At 45.3% G+C, this 24,830-nt stretch overlaps 1 protein-coding gene across 3 annotated transcripts in view; it reads right to left on the reverse strand.

Moving 5' to 3' along the window:
• Positions 1 to 304: 304 nt before the first annotated feature.
• Positions 305 to 24,830, reverse strand: part of TEX10 (testis expressed 10) — a 678,603-nt gene continuing 654,077 nt past the window's right edge. For all 3 annotated transcript variants that reach the window (XM_029589917.1, XM_029589916.1, XM_029589915.1), the window contains one exon: positions 305 to 604. In XM_029589917.1, coding sequence (XP_029445777.1) covers positions 491 to 604 — 114 coding nt within the window. In that variant the 3' untranslated portion in view covers positions 305 to 490. The remainder of the gene's footprint in view (positions 605 to 24,830) is intronic.

A 24,830-nucleotide genomic window follows, 5' to 3' on the forward strand; every position in this document is an offset into this window, starting at 1 on the left:
ATCTGAGAAAACGTCCAAAATTTTCAATCTCCTAATGAATTTGAATAATTCAACCCGAGTATTGAAGGCGCTGTATGTGGGTGTGGGAACAAAAGATAAGCCTTTTAGGAGTACTTTCTCTTCATCCGGTGTCAAAATGGCCCAAGATACTCGTGTATCTCCCGGTTTTGGCGCACACAGGCTTTTAAAATTCACCTGATAATGTACATGTGCTATAACTTCTGAAATAATGCTCACCTGGCTTATGGTTTTATTAATAAAGCATAGGAAGAAGAATAATGGTAAAATTCCAAACAAGTTTCATTGGTCTTTGACAACTTTTAATATTTTTTGTGTGTGAAAATCATGCACAGATTACATTTATGTTTTCAAGTTATTCTTAACCTGAATGGCAAACACTTTTCTAACACTTTCCTTTCAACGCTACATGCAGTTAGATGAAAGTAAACAATTTGTGGGACAAGTACATTCTTACAATAACATACAAACTTCAACAGATTGTGCCAACCGCACCAGCTCCCTGTGGCTGTGCTGTAAGATAGATGTTAAAGCAGTAATGAAGGTCTGTCAGCCATTGTTCTTGGACTTCACCACTCTTCAGGCTCTGGAATGGGGGGAGAAAAAAAATTAGATTTAACAATTCCTCACTTGTTACACATAACCTGTATCTGTAAAAGTGGTAAAATATCAAATTCAGTCACATTTAAAATGTCAGGCCTACTGCTTCATATTGTAAAAGAACTGCAGCAAAAACGATTGAAAATATTTCTGAATTAATTCAACTATCACTAACCATTATTAGTGCTATCAATATGGAATATACAAAATATCTCATGCATGGTATTCTTAACCTTTCTACTGGTGTTTTTCTGTATTTTCCTTTTTGATATTTAAGTATGAATATGGAAACAGATCTTATCTAAAGCTAATGATAACATGGCAAACTAGCTACAGAAATTAAAAGAAGTGTTAACTTGAATAAAAGTGCTTTGTGTTTGTGAAATACATATCAGTGACCCAATTTGTGATCAGTAGATTAACAAACATTGGTCTTGTGTCATATTAATGGAAATGATTTGGGAGGCAATAAGATCAGATATGTACAATAATGCAATATCATCAACAGTAAGACATTATACACAGCACAGTTGCTTACCTGTAACAGGCGTTCTCCTAGGACAGCGGGATGTTAGCCCTCACATGTGGGTGACATCATTCGATAAAGCCCGGCACGGAAAACTTTTGTTAAAGTTTCTAGAAGCTTTGACCAGCAGACTGAGCATGCCCAGCTTGCTACTATCCCCGCAAGTCCACACGAGGTCCCCCCTTCAGTCTCGTAACATAGCAAAAAAGACGAGCGAAAATATAAAATAACAAACCAAAGGTGAACCCAATATGGTGGAGAGGCTGGCGGGATTACTGAGGACTAACATCCTGCTGTCCTAGGAGAACACCTGTTACAGGTAAGCAACTGTGCTTTCTCCTAGGAAAAGCAGGATGGTAGTCTTCATATGTGGGTGAGTACAGAGCTCCAGACCGCCCTGTTCAATTAGAGACAAACAGCGACCGAACAAGATGCTAACGGCCATAACACAACTGTGGCGCTGTAGGTAACAGGAGACTGTCTGCTTCCCACAAGAAGCAAGAGCAGAGAGAGCTGGGTTCAGGTCTGGAACAGATAACGCAATATGGACTGACCGAAGGCACTGTCCTGACGGCTAACCCTGCCAGCCAGTCAGACAAAGTCTGTTTGCCCACCGCCACTCCCAGCCTGTTGGAGTCGAAAGACACTAAGAGCTTGGTGGACTTCCTGTGGCTAGCTATGTAATCTAGGTAGAATGCTAAAGCTATTTTGCAATCCAGGGTGTGGAGAGCCCATTCCCCTGGGTGGGAATGAGGCCTCGGGAAAAAAGGAGGGCACAAGACCTTGGGCAGAAACTTCAGATGCATACGCAGAATCACACGGTCATGGAAGAACTTTGTGTACGTAATCAGAGCCTGAAGCTCACTGACCCTATGAGCAGAAGTGATTGGCACCAGGAATATGACTTTCCAGGTGAGGAACTTCAGATCACAGGACTGCAGTGGCTCAAAGGGAGTCCACATCAGTCTTGCCAGGACAATGTTTAGGTCCCAGGATGCCACTGGAGGTGAAAGAGGGGGCTTCAGCTGGAGGAGACCCTGCATGAAACAGCCCACTAGGGGCTGGACCGAGACGGGCGTACCAGCGACACCATGGTGATACGCATTGAGAGCGCTAAGGTGTACCTTGACGGAACTGGTCTGGAGCCCAGACCTGGACAAGTGCCACAGGGTAGTCCAGCAGCTGGGGGAGAAGGCAGGAGAAGGTGTCTAACCCATGCCCACCACTCCAGATGGAAAAATGTTTCCATTTCGAGCTGTAGGACTTCCTGGTTGAGGGTTTCCTGGACTCCATGAGAATCTAGGAAACAAAATCTGAGAGCTGTAGGGCTGGAGGACTATGCGCTCAATATCCCAAGCCATGAGGGCCAGTGCCCGGAGGTTCAGATGGCGCAGGGTGCCCTGGTTCTGCGATATAAGGTCGGGCACCGTCCCCAGCCGAAAGGGCGCATACACCAACAGGTCCCGGAGCAGTGGGAACCAAACCTGCTGAGGCCAAGAAGATGCCACGAGAATGAAGGTCCCTCCATCTGGTTGAAATTTCAACAGGGTCTTCAAGAGGAGTGGTAGAGAGGGGTACGCATACAGGAGACCCTTCCCCCAGTGAAGGGAAAAGGCATCGCAGGATGGATGGTCATTTCTCGCTATTAGGGAGCAGAACCTGCTCACCATATGGTTGAGAGGGGATCTGAACTGGTCCACACCCGGTGTACCCCATTGGTGGAACAGGTCGGTTGCCACTGCTGGGTTGAGGGACCACTCGTGTGGCTGGAAGGACCGGCTGAGGCAGTCCGTCAGCACATTCAGGTGACCTTGCAGGTAGGTTGCCCGCAGATGCATCTCTTGGAAAAGGGCCCAGTTCCAGACATGCACCGCCTTCTTGGCAGAGGAGGAATGAGCCCGTGCCGCCCTGTTTGTTGATGTACCACACTGTGACCTGGTTGTCTGTCTGAATGAGAACTTTCTTGGACAACAACTGATCCTTGAATGCCCACAAGGCATACTGTATTGCTCGAAGCTCCAGGAAGTTCATCTGACATCAGGCTTTGGAAGTGGTCCAAAGACCTTGTGTGTAGGCCATTCGTGTGGGCTCCCCTCCCCTGGGGGGAAGCATCGGTGGTGAGAGTCACCTGGGGCGGCGTGGGCTGGAAGGGAAGTCCGCATTCCAGATTGAAGAGAGATCTTCCACCAGGCCAGAGATATTCTCAGAGGGTCCATGACAGTGGCTGGAGCCTCTAGATCCTGAGATGCCTGTTGCCACTGGGACCGCAGAAAGACCATCTTGAATTTTTGAAACTTGTTTAACATTCTAAGGTTGAGAATCGGGTGCAATCTGCCATTCCTTTTCAGGATGAGGAAATACCTCGAGTAAAACCCTTGGCCCTGCTGATGGTGAAGGACCGGTTCCACTGCGCCTGCTACAAGGAGGGCGGAGAGTTCCGTTTGAAGTATGAGCAAATATCCAGATGAACCCCACGATGGACATGGGGGAGAGGTTTCTGGGAGCTGGCTGAAGTGCAGGCAGTACCCCTAGCGAACGATGGAGAGGACCCAGTGGTACAACGTTATTTCCTCCCAGTGACAGGAGAAGCTGAGGAGCCTGCCGCCGACCAGGGGATCTGGTGCCAGGGGTACTGCCAGCTGACTTACGCTCCATTGCTGCCAGTCAAAAGCCCATGGCTGGGGCTTTCTGGGGGGCCGGTTGGGGTCTAGGGGCTCGCTGCTGGAGGGTAATATTTCCTCTGCCAATAAAAGGGTTTTCAAGAACCCTGCCTGGATGATTTCCTGGCCAAGGACGGCCCCTCCGACAGCTGCTGGCCAAGGACGGCCCCTCCGGACAGCTGCTGAAGGGTATCATGATGGTCTTTCAGTTGCACCACTGCATCCCGAACCTTGTCCCGAACAAATTCTTGCGTGTAAAGGGGAGGTCAGCGAAGCTAGCCTGGACTTCCCACTGGAGGTCTGAGGCCCAGAGCCAACCATTCTTCTGGCGCCGATGCCCGCAGCGGCTAAGCCGGCTGCCATTTCAAAAACATCGTAGGTGGAACGCACCTTGTGTTTTCCTGCTTCCAGACCCAGCGAGGCAATGGTGGCAAGGGCATCCTGCTGCTGCTGGGAAAGGCCCTCCATGAAATCTTGGACTCATTTTCAGAGATTGCGGCTGTACTGGGTCATATAGAGTCGACAGGCAGTGATGCAGGCAACCAGCAAGGCGCCTTGGAAAATCTTCCTTCTCAGTGCATCCAATTGCCTATGCTCGCATCCCAGAGGAGTGGAGGCATGGGTACAGGAACGCTGGACCTTTTTTAAGGCAGATTCCACGACCACCGACAGGTGGGGGAACTTGTCTATCAAACCCCATGTCCTGTTGCACCAAGTAGGTGGCATCGGCTTTTCTGTTAACGGGAGAGACGGAAATGGGGGTGCTTCCACATGCAGAGGAGTTCTTTAAAAATATCATGGATCAGAACCGCCACGATTTTCTTAGGAGCGTCAAAGAACTGGAGAACTTCCAGCATCTTATGATGTGCATCCTCCTCTGAAAAGAGTTGAAAGAGGATGACTCAGCCATAGCCTGACAAAAGACAGGTCTTCGGGTGGTGACCAGCACCACAAAAGACAGGTCTTCGGGTGGTGACCAGCACCACTCCCCTCCAGAGGAGAGGGCTCAGAAAGGGGGGTCACCAGAATAATCCGAGGACGAATCTGTGGAGTCATCACCCCAGGGGTCATAGGGCCCTTCTTTCTCACTGGGACCAGGATGTTGTGGGTGAGGTCCGTGAGGGGCATAAACCCTGGGGTCCAAAGGCACTGGTGGTTCCCCCGGCATAAAGGGGATCACCAGCTGTGGCAAGCCGAAGGGATCCGTCAACGGCTCGGGGAACTGTGGGCGAGGGAACATGGTACGCCGTATCTTCCTCCTTGGAGGACCCAAGAATTGGGATAGAGGGCCCCTGGGGCACTGCTGCGTCAGTAGGGCACCAAGAAGGACGTCCAGATGCTCCAGCAGTGGTGCCAACATCGATGGCGGAGGCTCGGGCACCGGTATGGGGGACGGTGGCACAGGCAGCTTAATGCTTTGTAATGCTTTGAGCACTGCTGATTGAACCCTGTGGTCCAACGCCTCCTGTAGTCCAACTCCTCCTGGAAGTCCTGGGTAGTCAGGACTGATGGAAGGGGATGAGGTATTGCCAGCTCTTCTTCGGGTCCCCGAGGAGGCACAGTGCCCTGCACCGGTGTCAGAACACCTTGGACTACTGGAGGATGGGGCCTCCGATGGTCAGTGTCGTTTTGATGGTGACCACCGATGCTGCTCCGTAACCGGAACCATGTCTGGACGGTGACCGGTGTTGGTGCTTATGGGATCGTTTCTGGTGCTTGGCCAGTCTCTCCCTGGCACCGAGGAAGCCAATGACCCCGAGGTCCGGGAGAGCGGAGAGATCATTGAGGATCGATCCTCCTCTCCCTGATTCTTGGAGGTACTAGCCAGAGGGACTGCGAAAGAGTGCGGTTCGGACATCTCCCCACAATCTCTGGGCAAAGGGACCGACGCAGGCGTGGAGGACCTCGCAGTCCTGAAAAGTTTCCTCATTTTGTCGAGGTTTGCCTGACACCCTTTGGGTGTCATCTGGTCGCACAGACGGCACCCTTGGATGTCGTGCAAGGCCCCCAGGCAGATGATGCAAACCTCATGCAGATCCCTGATAGACATGGTCCATGGGCACTGGTGGCTCCAACGAAAACCTATCGACGCCATGAAAAACACCTGGCATGCGGTTAATGATCGATGGACGCAGTGGGGTGGGGAGTCGGGAATCGACCGCAAAGCATGGCCGAAAATGGACCTACCGTACCGAGAGGGCCAGACCGCGATGGGGGACCCGACAAGGATTTGGAAAAAACTCCTCGAGAAATAGAGGAAAGCTGAAAAAAAATTGGAGCTCCACGGGCCACGAGGCGACTGCAAAGAAGAGACTGAAGAGGGACCTCGCGTGGACCCGCAGATAGTAGCAGGCTGGGCATGTTCAGTCTGCTGGCTAAAGCTTCTAGAAACTTAGACAAAGGTTTTTCGTGCCGGGCTCCATCGGATGATGTCACCCACACATGATGACTACCATCCTGCTTGCCCTAGGAGAATAACAATTAGAAAGAGATATGAAAATATATGCAAGATAAAAAATTGAATTTATTAGTACTGTTTTTTGGTTTCCAAAGATGTATCAAAACAAAAAATGATGGCACTTCTAAAATTTTAATGAACGCTACTAACTGGTCAGTAATTCCATCTAAAAAAAGAAATTAATCCAAACAAAAAAATCTATCAAAACACAATCTATTACAATATTCCAACCATAATTTATAGCAATTAACCAAATATAATAACAAAAGTCTCAAAGTAAATCATATTCAATATACAAATACACTTCAAATTCTATATAATGCAGATAATCAAGAACACAGAAAGGGATCACAAACACTGAACAGATACAATAAAACAAACACAAAGAACACAATCCCCCCCTCCCCCCACAAAAGGCAATAAACCCCCTTTCAAAATAATGTATTAAAAAAGTCTGTTAATGAGTCAGAAAAAATTTCAAATGTAATAAAATATATTTGAAAATTAGTCCATAGGATATGACGATAAAAAACTCCTTCAAGATCTCAAACATACATAGAAATAACAGCAGAAAAAGACCAATCGGCCCATCCAGTCTGCCCAGCAAGCTCCCTCACTTATTTTCCCATACTTATCTGTTTCATTATTTTCCCATACTTATCTGTTTCATCAACCACCAAGTTCAGGGCCCTTGTTGGTAACTGTTTGATTCAAATTTCCTGCCATCCACTGTCATTGATGCAGAGTGTAATGTTGGAGTTGCATCAAAGGTGAGCATAAGGCTTAATGGTAGTAACCGCCGCATCAAGCAAGTTACCCCGATGCTTGATTACCCACACTGCACAGATCAATGCCTTGTTGGATGTTGTCTGAATGTAAATCCTGTTTTCCACATTTCCCCCAAGTGTTGAAGCAAAGAGCAGTGCTGTATATGCATTTAAAGTGATGTATCAAGCTAAATTGGTTTAGGGTAGTAACCGCCGTAATAAGCAAGCTACCCCCACGCTTATTTGTTTACTCAGATTGTGAAGTTCAGTCCTTGTTGGTTGTTGTCTGAATGCAAATCCTCTTTTCCACATTTCCCCTTGCCGTTGAAATAGAGAGCAATGTTGGAGTTGCATTAACCGTGAGAAGGCTTATTGAGTAAGGCTAGTAATCATCAGGTAGTAGCCTCCACTCCAGTACTCCACCCCCATGGCCCTTCTCTTCATTCCCATCCTCTAGCCTTTATGGATCACAATGTTTATCCCATGCCCCTTTGAAATCCTTCACAGTTTTAGTCTTCACCACTTCCTTCGGAAGGGCATTCCAGGCTTCCACCACCCTCTCCGTGAAGAAATACTTCCTGACATTGGTTCTGAGTCTTCCTCCCTGGAGCTTCAAATTGTGACCCCTTGTTCTACTGATTTTTTTCCCAACGTAAAAGGTTTGTTGTTGACCATGGATCATTAAAACCTTTCAAGTATCTGAAAGTCTGTATCATATCACCCCTGCTCCTCCTTTCCTCCAGGGTATACATATTTAGGTTCTTCAATCTCTCCTCATAAGTCATTTTATGAAGACCATCCACCTTTTTGGTCGCCCTTCTCTGGACCGCCTCCATCCTGTCTCTGTCCCTTTGGAGATACGGTGTCCAGAACTGAACACAGTACTCCAGGTGAGGCCTCACCAAGGCCCTGTACAAGGGGATCATCACTTCCCTTTAATCTTACTAGATATTCCTCTCTCTATGCAGCCCAGCATTCTTCTGGCTTTAGCTATCGCCTTGTCACATTGTTTTGCCGACTTCAGATCGTTAGACACCATCACCCCAAGATCTCTCTCCTGCTCCGTGCACATCAGCCCTTCACCCCCCATCAAATACAATTCTTTCGGATTTCCACACCCCATGTGCATGACTCTGCACTTCTTGGCATTGAATCTCAGCTGCCATATCTTCGACCACTCTTCCAGCATCCTTAAATCCCGTTCAATCTCTCCACTCCTTCCGGCATGTCCACTCTGTTGCAGATCTTAGTATAATCTGCAAAAAGACAAACCTTCTATCCCGTCCGCAATGTCGCTCACAAAGATATTGAACAGGACCGGTCCTAACACCGATCCTTACGGCACTCCGCTTAACACCACTCTCCCTTCAAAGTTGGTTCCATTTACCATCACACATTGTCTTCTGTTCGTCAACCAGTTTGTAATCCAGGCCACCACCTTGGCACTCACTCCTAAGCTTCTCATTTGATTCACAAGCCTCCTGTGCAGGACCGTATCAAAAGCTTTGCTGAAATCCAAATAGATGACATCGAGCACTCTTCTTTGATCTAATTCCCTAGTTATCCAATCAAAAAAGTCAATCAGATTTGTCTGACAGATGGTTCACTATTCTTTCTTTCAGCAGCGACTCCATTACTTTTCCTACCACCGAGGTGGGGCTAACCGGCCTGTAGTTTCCAGCCTCCTCTCTGCTTCCACTCTTGTGAAGCGGGACCACTACCGCTCTTCTCCAATCACTCGGCACCACTCTCAAGAGCATAAGCCAAATGGCTCGAGAGTTCATAACCTTCAAAGCACTCCCAGTCTACTAAGCTTTTAACATGATCTACTGATCAAAGACAGGTAGAGAAACCCAACACAATATTATTGAAATCAGATGAAGAACATCAACAGGGGTACAAGCAGCAACTGCATTAACCCAACATGTTTTGCAACTAGCTTCTTCAAGGATATATCATAACTACATTAAGTCAACTGCATTTTCAACAATGTCATGCTTCAGGGGGCACAATCGCCTTCCACGGTCCCCTCTTGTGTTCTCACTAAGAACATACATCCGTCTTCGCACAAACATTATTAGTTGAAATCTTCTACCAAGTGTGATTCTGATCATGTTATATATGTGAAACTTTGTTCTTGTGATTGCATTTATGTTGTTGAGACTGCGTTTTGTTAGGACAGGGCATATTGAACATTGTAGTGCTGTTAGGAATAAGCAGATGGAAGCACCCCTTACTCCACACTGGTTGTAAAGTAACCAGACTATGGATTCCCTATGTTCCTTTGTTTTACAACAGGTTGCTAACATTCAAGGTGGTAACATTGTGGGAGGAGAAATTAAAATCCATCAGCTCAAAAAAGCAGAAAACTAGGGAGGGCGCTAGCACCACGAGACAAGATGGTCGCATGATCTTGAGCTCCTGAATCCCCTGAGCCGAACTGCTAGAAATTGATAGCGAAATTGATTTGTGTTTGCCAAACCAGCCCTGATTTTTACCAGTTAAATAAATATCAATGGCCCAGAAGAAAAAAGGTATGGACTTTACGCATTTTTCCTTCTCTAAAAGCGTGCCGGCAATAGCGGGGCCTAGCCAGGGTGCAGACCTCATGTGCACAAGCCATTCTGAGGAAGAAATGGCAGCCTCCTCAGGAGATGATGAATTGCCTAACACGGAAATGCCCTCGCGAGAAGAATTTCGAAACTGGTTTCAGGACATTCGGAAAGACATGAAAAATAATAAAAGAATGGATGACGCTGATGGCAGAAATGAGGGAAGAGATGAGTGAGATCGGGCGGCGCGTTGACGATTGTGAGCTGAGATTAGACATCCAGACCGCCCGAGTCGATACTTTGCAAGCCCAACTCACACAAATGACCACAGATTACTCCGAATTACAAGCTAAAATAGAAGATTTAGAGAATCGGAGTATTAGGAACAATTTGCATTTCCGAGGGATCCTGGAAGTAGAGGAATACACCAATTGCCCAGCCGTGATAAAAAAATTTTTGTAAATACCTCCTTGAGAGCTCACAGGGGTCGACTTTGATATCTAATGAGACCGAGATAGAGCTGGAACGAGCTCACAGATCCCTGGGACCGAAAATGGGGAACAAACCCCGAGATATTAGCGTCTGCTTCAATCACTACAATACAAAAGATGTAATCCTGCAGGCAGCGAAAAAGCAATCAGTGTTGATTTGGGAATCCCATCACATCTCAGTATTCATGGATCTATCGCCTTTTATCCTACGCAAATGAATGGAATTTAGAGAAATTACAGCAGTCTTACGGAAGGAAGAAATCAGGTATAGGTGGCTTTTTCCCTTCGGCATAGCGATTTCCATCCGGGGAACAACTCGTGCCAAAACGACAGAAGAGGCAGCCGCCATCTTAAAGGAAGCGGGACCTGATAAAACTGAAACTGGCAAGCAAGAGTGATCTCCAGGCCCTGAGCGGAGATACTCCGAAGTGGGAAAGAGTAGTCAAAGGCGGTCACAGACTGCATCGACATTCTGAAGCTCCTGGATTAAGCAAGGCAGTGGAGAAGGGCTGAAGGGACAATGCACCGTAACAGTAAACTCACTACCTTTCAGTTTTAGAAACTCTGAACATAAGAACATAAGAAAATGCCATACTGGGTCAGACCAAGGGTCCATCAAGCCCAGCATCCTGTTTCCAACAGTGGCCAATCCAGGCCATAAGAACCTGGCAAGTACCCAAAAACTAAGTCTATTCCATGTAACCATTGCTAATGGCAGTGGCTATTCTCTAAGTGAACTTAATAGCAGGTAATGGACTTCTCCTCCAAGAACTTATCCAATCCTTTTTTAAACACAGCTATACTAACTGCACGAACCACATTCTCTGGCAACAAATTCCAGAGTTTAATTGTGCGTTGAGTAAAAAAGAACTTTCTCCGATTAGTTTTAAATGTGCCCCATGCTAACTTCATGGAGTGCCCCCTAGTCTTTCTACTATCCGAAAGAGTAAATAACCGATTCACATCTACTCATTCTAGACCTCTCATGATTTTAAACACCTCTATCATCCCCCCTCAGTCGTCTCTTCTCCAAGCTGAAAAGTCCTAACCTCTTTAGTCTTTCCTCATAGGGGAGTTGTTCCATTCCCTTTATCATTTTGGTAGCCCTTCTCTGTACCTTCTCCATCGCAATTATATCTTTTTTGAGATGCGGCGACCAGAATTGTACACAGTATTCAAGGTGCGGTCTCACCATGGAGCGATACAGAGGCATTATGACATTTTCCGTTTTATTCATCATTCCTTTTCTAATAATTCCCAACATTCTGTTTGCTTTTTTGACTGCCGCAGCACACTGCACCGACGATTTCAATGTGTTATCCACTATGACACCTAGATCTCTTTCTTGGGTTGTAGCACCTAATATGGAACCCAACATTGTGTAATTATAGCATGGGTTATTTTTCCCTATATGCATCACCTTGCACTTATCCACATTAAATTTCATCTGCCATTTGGATGCCCAATTTTCCAGTCTCACAAGGTCTTCCTGCAATTTATCCTGTGCTGAGGTTCACTTAAGGGTCGTTGGGCAATCTACAGAGTGAAAGAGGATCGGTACTCATTTCAATTCCAGTTTTGTTATGGTTCTCGTTTGAATTATACTTAACCTACTTTAGGCAAACTCATGTAAACTAATGTTTTTGATATGCAGCAGGCTTGGGGGGCGAGGGAGCATGTCTTGTGAGTGCACGCGCCTTCATCTGTGGTGACAGATCTGCCATGATTAATTAGTGGCAATTTGGGAGGAGGGGTTGGGGGATATTTTACTTAGGTATAGCACATGCAGTAAAGAGGTTCTTAACATCTGGGGAGAGTACTGGTTTATGGAATATACGGAATAGCCTTTCTACACTTGCCATCGATATAGCACAGGGTGCTTGGTTAAATGCCAGTACAGAGACAAGGAAGCGAGACATGGGGGATGGAGAAATGGAGGGAAATTTGAATGCTGTGTCCCATGAATTGATCAATTGATGTCTGTTCGAATCTAGTCTATCAATGTTAAAGGGCTGAATAGTCCCAAAAAGAGACAGCTGGTTAAACTGGAAGCCCAACGTTTGGGAGCAGCCATACTATGCCTACAAGAAACACACCTAAAAAACGTTATGAGCGACTTTTACAGTGGCATACATACCCTCGTCAATTCTTTGCAGCAGCACCCAAAACCGCAAAATATGCGGGGGTTTGTATATTATTACACAAGGATTTTCAGGGACATGTTAGGAACGTAATTTCAGACCCAGAGGGGCGATATATCTTTGTTTTCAGTCTGCACCATGCTGATGTCCAAATGCAATTTTTAATTTAGTTTGTTTGGATTCCATGAGTTTATATAGCTATACATGTATCGAGCACTTTATGTTTTGCATTTACACATTAATACATGTATTTTATATTTTTAATTATTTAATTGTGTTATTTTAATTTTTATCTGAACACCTATACATGTATTTTATTTTATGATTTAAGTATGTACATCTATACATGTATTTTATGTCTTTATTATTTTGAATTATTTAATTGTGTTGTTTTAAGGTTCTATATTTATTTGTTCAATTCTAGTTGCCCCTGAGGCAGCTCTATGAGCGAAACTCGGCCAGAGTCGGGCATTGAAATAAAGGGCTTCTTTTGATCTTTACTGTATCACAGCCAAATGGATCGGCTTCCGATTTGCTTTTTGGGTCCTACTCTTTTGGCCAGCCAGGAGGAAGAGCACATCATGTTAGTAGGTGACTGCAACATGACTCTGCAGCCCAAATTACATAATTCTAAGAGAGGAGGGTGTATATAGATAGACAGTATATTGTATTTCCTGACTTTATTGGCAACCTATTTCACCACCATGTGCTTTGGCAAGCTCTTCGTCTACCATGTGCTTTGACAAGTCCAGCACCAGGAAATAGCCAACTCCCCAGAGACAGTACTTGTCAGTACCGGATTGGACTAAAAGCAACGATCCCCATTGGTTACCGGAAGTAGAAAACACACCCAGGATGCGTGTCAGAACATTCCTATTGGACATTGCAAAATGTTTAAAAGTTTCAGACACACGGCTCCGCACTGAGAAGCAGCGCTGAATACCCCGTTGTAACAAATCCGCTTCTCCGTGGAACAACAACTTCCTCTTTTTCTTGTTCCGCTTTTTCATTGTCCCTGTCTTTCTATTAAATAAACTTGCTTTTAGATTGAAAAGCTGTCTGAAGTTGCCTTCCTGAGTCCCGCTATAAACATTCTGGTGGAGAATGCGGGCACCATCAGCACCAACAACATCAGCATCAACAGCATCCATCGTCAAATACGAGAGCACAATCAACAATCGGAACTGGTAATTTCCCCGGAGCACTTCAGAAACCACGACGGCCTCAACTGTAAAGCAATTGGAGAAGTGAAAGTAAGTTGAAAAGTTGAGCACAGCAGAGAAACTGTTCAGAAGGTTTTTATTTTTGTGACTCAGACTTTGGCGCGCACTGCACCTTGGAAGCACCTGATCAGACCAATCGGTAAGCCCAACCCGAATACTGCGACATACCACCTGGGGCTCGGACGTACCTGAGTAGGAACTTGTCAGGTGGGATCCCGAAATAGAAATAAGAAGTATTGAGCCTTCAGATCGAGTATTCCACGGGACACATACGTGGAGCTGTCTGGAAAGGTTAGTTAACTTGTAGTATACAAGTAAATCATAAGTTTTCCGTTAGTGCACAAGACCAAAGCAGAGGTAAAACTGATCAAGTGCCTCTGTCGGACTGGGCCTTATTTGGCTGTGCCGCCCTGGAAACCCTAGGCAAACGGAAGGAGTAGATAGGCTTGTAGTACCGTTGTCTGCACGATATCTCTCCCATCCAGCACACCGGAAACGCAGTTCGTCGAGCCCACATACCGAGCGGCATTAGAATCGCGGTACGGTGAAAACTACAATCAGGTAAGATTGAACCACTCTTTCTCATAAGAGAGTGGCTACACGAAATTTATTATTCATTATTATGTCGAAGTTTTGGTCTGCAATGTTAAGAGGTCCCAAGATAGCAGTAGAGGTTTGTCCGTCATGTCCCCTGAACAGAGTCATCTCTCTGCATAAGCCCAATGAAAAGTTGATTCGCAAATGCCACTCTAAGTGGGTAGCGTGGGCAGCAAAGGATAGTTCCTTTGAATGGCCAGTAGGGGGCTCCTTTGACCCACCCACGCTCATGCAGTTAATAGCCTTCTTCGAAAACAGGTATAGCAAGTCCAGGGCAAAAGACAAAAAGAAGCTAGCGGATCATATACAAGTGTCCAGATGGTTCGCTATGACACGAGCATATTTAGAAGCTATTCATTGTGATAAAGAAGTGTCACCACCCCCATATGATTCCCTATATGCTCGAGATTGTTTAGTGCATGAGGAAACAGTGACTGCAGTGGGAAATTTACATTCAGATCCTGCTGCACTTCCAGAAAGGGAAAGAGAACCCCATGTAAGCCCCACAGTTCACACAAGCACACCTCTACTCAGTACAGTTGAGATTGAAGGTGCCCTTTTTGAAGATGCTGTTCCTGTATTTGAGGAGTATAGCATGTGGCTAGTAAACCCAGTAGAAAGCCCAGTAATTGCAGAAAGTCCAGTAGAGAGCCCAGTAATTGTAGATTTGCACAACCCAGCAGACACAGAATTAACCGCTGGAATGCCAGTAGATTCTGCACTGAGTGCCGTCCATGTGCCAGAAAATCCATCACCTCCCTCACCTCCTCGTCCACCGTCTCCTCCCTCACCTCTTCCTTTGCCTCCTCCTTCACCTCCTCCTTCACCGCCTCTTCCATTACTGTCACCACCTCCTGAGCTTCCTGAACTGCCTCCAGCTCCTAAACCTCCTGACCTGTCACCCAATCCTTGCCTCCACTCTATGCCCATTTTGATTGCAAGTAGTGATGAAGATACGGAAAGTTGTGAGGAAGTTGAAATAGTCACTGTAACTTCAACTGCCGCTGGTCCCCCAGCAGCCAAAATTGCCAAATTGGATCGTTCATTTTTTTATGTCACTATTTGGGTTGATTCATTTAATGGATGGACACTTGCCTTAAGCCCACAAATGAGAGTCTGTCCTTTAGAGGGATCCCTGACTGCAATTGAACTGAACACTGCTCGGAGTGCAGTAAGCTGTAACCATGCCTCCAGGTCCTCAAAGAAATTAGGATATATGACCTTGAGTCAGGTGGCTTCACTTCTGATATCGCAGTGGCATTATAAATGAAAACAATGTCAACGTGAGATAAATGACCTGGTAAGACAATACAATGGTCTGTTTCAAACCAGACTACACCAAGTAATGAAGCAGGCAGAGCACACCTGGAAGGAGTGCCTTTCATGGGCCTTGATATTCCGTTACAGGAAACCTGCGTTTTTAGAGCACATGTCCCCAGATAAAGTGAGTTCACACATATCAGAGAAGGAATCAGCGTATGTAGGGCCTTACATTGCCACTTTAGGGAAGCTTGGTCAGGATTCAGTGTGAACTCAATATGAAATGGTCCTATTTAAATAGGACCACATTTAGGATGACCTCCTTACTCTGAGCCTTATTTTCATAGCTATTGCTTGCATTACTGCAGTATTCATTTTAGGACAAAGTAAGCTAAGATAGCATTTGTTTACATAGGATTTGTTTACATAAGATTGGCAAGGATTTACTAGTCTTATTGTTTCAAGCTATCGTGATTTAGTTATGTTATCATTTGCAGGTATATTTTTAGTATAAGTAAGTCAATTCTCAAACGGTACCATATAGCCTTAGGTTTTAAGTTTAAGCTTTTAAGTTTTAAGTGTAAGTTCTTCCTTTCAATCTTTGTGTGAATACATTTCTATTAAGGTGATCACCAAGCGCATGCGATATCTTCCTCTTACAACATATTCTTTCCTTTCTGATTTAAACTGTGCGTTGCAGATTTTCCTGTGGTAAAAGAGGAATCAAGGGGGGAACGGGATAGATCTCCCACCAATATAAGTCCCCTTTGCCCTCAACTTTCGATACTGAACTTTTATTACATTAATAACTTCAAACTTCTTTAATACTGAACTGAGGTTACTGACAAGGACATATACTAGTGTTAAAATTTAGAATCTGAGCTACTGAATTATGAATCTGAGAGGAGAATTATGAATTTGAAAGGACATTTTAGCCAAAGAGTTAAACTGTATCTTAGAAGAAAAAAAAGGGAAGTAAGGGTTGCTAAACAGCAGAGCACTGCTTATCTGTTCTGTCAGTGCTGGCTGTGCGGTGAACGGAAGAAAAAAAAAAAGGGAAAAAGGTTACTTAGTTTAAACGTAGCATATTTAAGTCCTAATTATTCTAATTATTTGATATTTAATTATTTGCTATTCGAGTTCTATTATTTGGTATGACACATTGAATGTAAGCTCAGAATATTATTGATTGAATTTATTTAATATTATTGGTTGAATTTATTTTTCCAGGTTAAAATCTATATGCACAATATTTGTTATTTTTAATAATTCAGTTGTATACTAGTTTTTACTTTTCAGGTCTTCAGTCTTCCTGACTTAAAGGAACTTCAGTTTTATTTTCCTTTTTCTACCTTTTAAACAGAATTCTGAACTTTTATTTTTCAAACATTTTTCAAACACATTTTTGATTTTTGATCTAATTTTATTTTTGATACATTTTTGATACGAATTTTGAGTTCAAATTATGTTATCTCTTGTCTGTTTAATGTTAAGAAGACAATGAATGTATATTTGTAGGATGGATGAATATGTGTCAGTCTAGTGTAACATATGTTTAATGTAATGTCTGAAATATTTGTTTGTGGTTCAGCTTACCGCAGATGACTTTCCTTTAAATGATTAATTTGATTTTATACTATTTTACCATATTAGGTATCCGAAATCATAAAAGAAACACATATCCCAATTAGGCCGCGATGAATGAAAAATTGATACACCTTACTGAAAGCTTGAAAACAACATTTATGGAATTTACTCCATTCTTCCCATCCCTTCTACAGAAGTTTCGCCCTGATCACAGAATTCATCCTCCACTCATCATTGAAACTTTATTAATCTTGCTTGATTATATTTTGCCTTTATGTTTGTTGTAATTTACCTTAATGCAGTTCTCATAATTGTGTGATCCATATTGCCCTGATCAGATCCATTCCCAATTGTCAACTCTTTACACGAAGATTAACTGTTATGCATTACACCACACTGTGTTTTGTCAAATGTCAATGATAATTGATTGCCATACACACCTAGTCCATATGCCATTCTGCAAATGCCATGATTTGGATATCTACATACATCTACATACACCTACACGCTACACACTACATTAACTCAAAATACAAGAGTTTTGCTGCTATTCCCAGTTCTCTTGTATCTATTATATGATTAATTGAGATGCTCATTTATCCCTAGGTCCCATAGATAACTGGTTTGAATTACTATCTATTATATGATTTCATTGATGCTTTCCACGTTGTGTTCATCCCCAGTTACTTCAACCTGCCCTTTTTAGTCCGGACTTGTTCGGATGCCTGCGAGCCAGTGGCAGACCGGCGCAGTGTGCTGCAGCATAGTTTGTCAGTCCAGCCTTCACACCGTACTTGAGCAGCGCATGTGAATAGGCTGCACAGACAAGCATGCCCCCTTCAATTTGGGCATAGCTAGTAATTCTAAAGGTTTAATGTAGTCCCAAATGTTTATACAGTTATTCCCGGTTACAAGTTAAAGATAGAATTATGACATTCATTTGATTTCCCAATTCTTAAACACCACATAGTTAGAGTTTGTAGATATCATCCCATTGGTTACAGAGATCCCTTATCCATATGGATGTCTCCTTCAAAAACCCTATTCCTAATTTAGATTTATAGCATTTGTTTGTATTCTTATAATGTTCATATGTATTGGCCTTCTGTTATGTTTTTGCCTACCATGCATGTGCCTTTGTTTCCGCCGCTTTGGAAGTACCATTGCCTCTGCTATGCCTAAAATGCCAGGATTCAATATTATGGTTAACTCTTCAACTGAAGTACAAGATCAAGTCACTGCAATTCGGCAACACCTAATGATGAACATAATTGAATCCCCTCCTGAATCTGATGCGTAAGAAATCTCTTAAAAGGATAAGGTTGTATTTTCATAGAATTTGGTTTAATTGATGGGAAACACAGTTAAATTGGCTTACATTTTTAAGTGAGGTTGCAATGATTGATTGTGAGAGTGAATGAAGTTTGTTATTTTAATGGCCTGAGACATCATCCTGCATTGCTGTGAAGACAACTATACCATTTAACAGAAAGCCTTTCATTTACCAGCAGCAATATTGGAAATAAATATTACCTCCTCAGGCTATGCTTAACGATGACGGGTAAGCACCAGGTAGCCAATCATTAGGATTGTGTACCGTGGGCAACCTAAGACAGTGGCATTAACCCTGAGTAGAATGGTTGAAGCAATAATCAATCATTGAGAGGAGTAATTGGAAATATAGGTCACTTGTATGCTGCTAATAGGAACACACTACAGAAACTTGGATCAACTGGAAGAAGACCAGAACAGTACCTGAATGAAGAGTGAATATGAGACTGAATGACAATAAAGCAAAATACAGAATGTGTAAATGATTGAGAGATATGTGAGAAGAATGTTTCAGCAACATAAAGAATATGAAAGTCATTTTAACAGTCCAAAAGGAGGGTAACACAAAATTGATGCTATGATTATTTCAATCCAGGAAATACAATCTCAGCCTTTCATTGGTGAAGAGTTTTCAGGCCCGCCTTTCAACTCTTCAAGGGGGGAATGTATATAGATAGACAGTATATTGTATTTCCTGACTTTATTGGCAACCTATTTCACCACCATGTGCTTTGGCAAGCTCTTCGTCTACCATGTGCTTTGACAAGTCCAGCACCAGGAAATAGCCAACTTCCCAGAGACAGTACTTGTCAGTACCTGATTGGACTAAAAGCAACGATCCCCATTGGTTACCGGAAGTAGAAAACACACCCAGGATGCGTGTCAGAACATTCCTATTGGACATTGCAAAATGTTTAAAAGTTTCGGACACACGGCTCCGCACTGAGAAGCAGCGCTGAATACCCCGTTGTAACAAATCCGCTTCTCCGTGGAACAACAACTTCCTCTTTTTCTTGTTCCGCTTTTTCATTGTCCCTGTCTTTCTATTAAATAAACTTGCTTTTAGATTGAAAAGCTGTCTGAAGTTGCCTTCCTGAGTCCCGCTATAAACAAGGGTATGGTACGAAACAAGGGAGGAGCTGCTTGAAATCCCTTCTCCGAAAATGGGATCTTACTGATATATAGAGGGATAGAAATTCTCAGGAGTGAAATTATACATTCTACTCAAACCTGCACACCTCTTACTCACAAACTGATTATTTTCTAGTGGATAAACTTTTAAGTTCGCATTTTGGGAAGACAGAAATAGGGATAATAACATGGTCTGATCATGCACCAGTGGGAATAGAATTAAAGACTGAATTTATAAATCCTGGTATGAGATATTGGAAATTGAACGACACCCTATTAGAGGTTATTTATTTATTTATTTATTTAAAATTTTTATATACCGACATTCATCCAGGATATCACATCGGTTTACAGTGTAACACAAACAAACGCCAGGCATGGCGCTTTACATTGAACAAATAAAACAAGTTAACAAATGAATAAATGAGGGTGTGAATAACAAGGGGAAATTTGCATTAAATAATCAATGAGGTTTGTAAATATATACATATGTACAAAAGGAAGACACTAAGAGATAAGCAGTTTAGGGGTGCTAGGAGGAGAGGGGGGAGTGGCGAGCAGAGGGAAGGGAACGAGGTAAGGGGGGGAGAAAGTTGAGATATTCTGCTCTAAGATCAGGGAGGAGATTAAGGAATATGAGCGATTTAATGAGCCTACAGGTGTTGACCTCCAGCTTGTACTGGGAATGTATGAAAGCAGTGATAAGGGGCAGACATATCACAGGCCACCTTCCAAAAGAAGGTGAAACTGGCTGCTAAAACAGATTTGTTGAATAAGATAGGCACCCTGGAACAGAGACATAAGATATATCCGTCCACACAGGTGTATCGGGAATTACAAAAGGCTAGGGACTCCTTATACTCACTAAACATGGATGCCATTTCGCATCAGCTCAATCTGGTGAAACAGGAACACTTTGAGTGGGGAAACAAGGCCAGTAGGCTCTTAGCCCACAAATTGAAAAATCAAATAGCCCAGAACCAGATAACTAGGATCCACGGGGAAGATGGATCACTCCTGACATCAGTCAAAGACATCCATCAACGATTTTAACAATTTTACGGGAAACTATACACAAAAGACCCAGAAATACAGGAGGATAGGATTGCTTCATATCTGCAATCAATAGAGCTTCCTAGTCTCCCGGAGGAGGATAAGCTCTTCCTCGATAACGAAATAACAGAAGGGGAATTGTTACAAGTTATAAAGGATCTTAAGCCGAACAAAGCACCAGGTTTAGACAGGTATACAGCTCAGTTTTACAAAAAATTTAGGGGCTCTGGTGTCTCTCCCCTATTACATCTGTTTAATTCCCTGAGATCCGGTTCCCGGCTACACGCAGGCTCTAATGTCGCTGGCATAACAATATTGGCCAAACCAGGACGAGATCCGCTAGAGTGCGGGTCCTACCGACCAATATCATTAATAAATATAGATCTTAAGATTCTGGCTAAGATTTTGGCAAACCGTCTAAATTTGATCATAGGAAAATTGGTACACCCAGATCAATCGAGTTTTATACCTGGGAGAACATCAGCCGATAATGTACAGAAAATTACAGATCTAATTTGGTACATGCAACAGTCTCAAAGCCCCACCGTTTTATTTTCCATAGACGCTGAAAAAGCGTTCGATATGGTCCACTGGCCATATTTATTCCATACATTGCAGCAGATGAATTTTGGGCCGAATTTTGTAAACTGGTTGTCTAAGTTATATGACGATCCTAAAGCTTGTGTGAAGGTGAACGGATACTATTCTGATATGTTCCCTATAGGGAGAGGCACGAGACAGGGGTGCCCATTATCGCCATTGTTTGCCCTACTCTTAGAGCCCTTAGCTATAAAGGTTAGAGCTAACCCATGTATATCAGGGATCCGAGTAGGTGGACAGAATTGCAAGATGTCATTTCCTGGCATGTAGCCAGATGGACTCAGAACGAATGGGTATAGTATCCGCGTGCTAGCAGTTGGTGACGGATCTGACGTCAGCACGGGGTATATATAGCCCCACAGGAACAACTTAGTAATTTCCGTCTCCAAAGCAGTTTGGAGAGCCTGCACGCTCGCGGAGCGTGTTTTCCAAATCTACTTTCTACTAAAACTTCTACAGCATCGAGCCCCGCACTCCTGCCGTGATACCCTAAGGTCCCTCCCCCAGTAGAGTTTCCCGGGGTGATTTCCATGATCCCCCGGAGGTTTAAGTCCTTGGTCCGGTGGCCGAATCGCGGCAGGGACACAGCCCCCGGGCAAGGTTCGGGTGAGGCTTACGAGGCGCCTCGGTCCCGGCGTGGACGAGGCAGCAGGTGCATATCCTCAATCGCGGAGGTGAAGGTACTTGATCTCTTCCCCCGCAGCCGGAGACTGCCCGGGTTCCAGCCGGGAAGCGCCGAGGAACAGGTAAGGTGTACGGCTTTTACTTCTGGTCTCCGAGAAACAGAGGATCGGCGGCGTGGCACGCCGTGGAGGGCGCCATTTTGTGGCCTTGTTCAGGTATTGAGCGCCCGTAATAGGCGCAGGTCTATGACTAAGCGCATATTGTATACCTTTGAGCATGTATTGCTAACCGCTTATTGCTGAGAGCATATTGCATACTATTGAGCGTGTATTCCTAACCGCTTATTGCTGAGAGCATATTGAATGACATTGAGCGTGTATTCCTAACCGCTTATTGCTGAGAGCATATTGCATACTATTGAGCGTGTATTGCTAACCGCTTATTACTGAGAGCATATTGAATGACATTGAGCGTGTATTGCTAACCGCTTATTGCTGAGAGCATATTGAATGACATTGAGCGTGTATTGCTAACCGCTTATTGCTGAGAACATACTGAATGACATTGAGCGTGTATTGCTAACCGCTTATTGCTGAGAGCATACTGAATGACATTCAGCGTGTATTGCTAACCGCTTATTGCTGAGAGCATATTGCATACAATTGAGCGTGTGTTCATGACCGCATATTGCTGAGAGCATATAGCATTTCATTGAGAAGCGCCTGTTGTATTCAGCGCATATTGCTGCCGCATATTATTATTGTGCGCCTGTTGTATTGAACGCATATTGCTGCCGCATATTATTATTGTGCGCCTGTTCTATTAAGCGTATATTATTGCCGCTTATCACTCAGCGCATCCTTTTCAATGGAGCAGAACGCCTCGGCGTCTTCAGCGGGGGCGCCTCCTGCCTCCGGCATTAAAGCCCTTGGCCTCTGCTCTGCATGCCAGCTTCGAGCCACGCACAGTGAAGAGCCAGACTCCCTATGTGCCCAATGTGAGGAGGCCGAGGGACCCTCGGGCCAGGACCAGTCTCAGCCAAGGTTTGCTGATAGTTCCCCAGGGGCTACCCCGGCGGTTGAAGGCTGCTTCAATTTCCTGGGTGGATCTCTTTAAGGGGATTCATGCCTTTGTGCAGATGCAAACGGCTTCCCGTCCAGGCCCTGTGGTTCCAGTTGTTCCCGTTGTTCCTGCTGTTTCTGCGGTCCCTGCGGTGCCGGCGACTGCGGCGGCCGCTGCGGTGGCGGCTCCAGCAGATCCTGTTCCTGGACCATCACGCCCTTATCGTGAGCGGGACCTCCCACAGCTGGACAGTCCAGATCAGTCAGACCAAGAGGTTTCACCGGACGAGTCCGAACTCCCGGACGAGGGGGAACTTCCCCCAGGGATTGAGCCATATAGAACCATGAGGCGGTTCTTCCCTAAGGAGGATCTCTCGGACCTGGTGTCCCAGTGTCTGGCAGAATTGGATATTACAGGTCCCAGCGCTACGGTGCCCTCTGCGCAGAACCCCCTGCTGGAAGGTCTCCGTCAGACAGCCCGCCATTTTCCATTCTTGCAAGCAGCACAAAAACTGATAGATTTAGAATGGGCTGCACCAGCGGCCGCATTGAAAGGGGGTCGGGCCCTTTCGGGCATGTACCCACTGGCGCCGGCTATCCAGGAGCTACTGGCGTGCCCTCAGGTGGACACCTTGATTAGCGCTGTGATCAAGCGCACTACCATTCCAGTTGAAGGGGGGGCGGCCCTCAAGGAGCCTCATGACCGGCGACTGGACACCATTCTGAAACAGACTTTTGAGGTGGATCCGGAAATGGTCAGCCAATGCGCCTTCCAAGACACGCCTCACCAGATTGCCCTTTAAGGGCTCTTTCCTGTTTGGCAGCGACCTTGATAAACTGGCCAGCACATGGGGCGCTTCTCCAGTACCTCGACTGCCGGAAGATCGGTTCAGGAGGAACCAGCGCGCCTTTCCAAGGCCCTCCAGGGGTAGAAGCTCCCAGCGCTTCATTCCCTACAGGAGTTGCTACCAGGCACCTCGTCCTCAGGCCAGGAACCAGTCCTTTCGGACCAAGCAGCGCAAGAGGGGAGCAGGCCCGGGCTCGGGTCCCGGCCGCGCCTCACAATGAGAATCCGCTGATCTATCTGGGGGATGGAGCCATAGGAGGCAGGTTAACCCTCTTCTACCCCAGATGGGTCGAGATTACGTCGGACCAGTGGGTCCTCGCCATCATCCGAGAAGGGTATTATCTGGACTTTCATCATCTCCCTCCGGACAAGTTTGTGGAATCTTCCTGTCCCACACACAAGGCAGCAGCGTTAGAAGCTACCCTGGCGAGACTCCTGTCCTTGAAAGCCATCATCCCAGTACCTGCCTGGGAAGTGAATTCTGGACGCTATTCCATTTATTTCATGGTACCCAAGAAAGGGGGCACCTTTTGGCCCATACTGGACCTCAAGTCGGTCAATCGATACTTAAGGGTCCCGAGGTTTCGCATGGAAACTCTGCGTTCCGTCAAGACCGCAGTACAGCCAGGAGAATTCCTCACGGCATTGGACCTGTCAGAGGCATACCTGCATATCCAGATCCATCCGGATCATCAGCGCTACCTACGCTTCAAGGTTCTGGGTCGCCACTTCCAATTCCGGGCTCTGCCCTTTGGATTGGCCACGTCACCGTGGACCTTCACCAAGGTGGTTGTTGTGGTAGCAGCGGCCCTCAGGCGGGAAGGAATTCTGGTCCATCCCTACCTAGACGATTGGCTGATCAGGGCGAAATCACGAGAGGAGAGCCATCGGACAACCGACAGGGTGATCGCCCTTCTGGAAAGCTTGGGCTGGGTAATCAACCTCAGCAAGAGTTGCCTACAGCCTTCCCAGTCACTGGAATACCTGGGAGTACAGTTCGACACGCAGGCAGACACAGTCAGACTCACTGCCAAGAGAAGGTTGAAACTTCAGACGCTTATCCAGTACTTGATGGGAGCCAGTCGGCCCATAGCTTGGGATTATCTGCAGGTTCTTGGTCTCATGGCATCCACCCTGGAAGTGGTACCTTGGGCAAGGGCCCATATGAGACCTCTACAACACTCCCTGCTCTCTCGCTGGAGCCCTCGTCTACGAAACTATTCCACGCACCTACCTCTGCCTGCCAGAGTCCGGACACAGTTACGGTGGTGGCTGCAGCACGACCACATGAGCAAGGGGTCG

Source organism: Rhinatrema bivittatum, chromosome 2 (genome assembly GCF_901001135.1).
Source record: "Rhinatrema bivittatum chromosome 2, aRhiBiv1.1, whole genome shotgun sequence".
NCBI lineage: Eukaryota > Metazoa > Chordata > Amphibia > Gymnophiona > Rhinatrematidae > Rhinatrema > Rhinatrema bivittatum.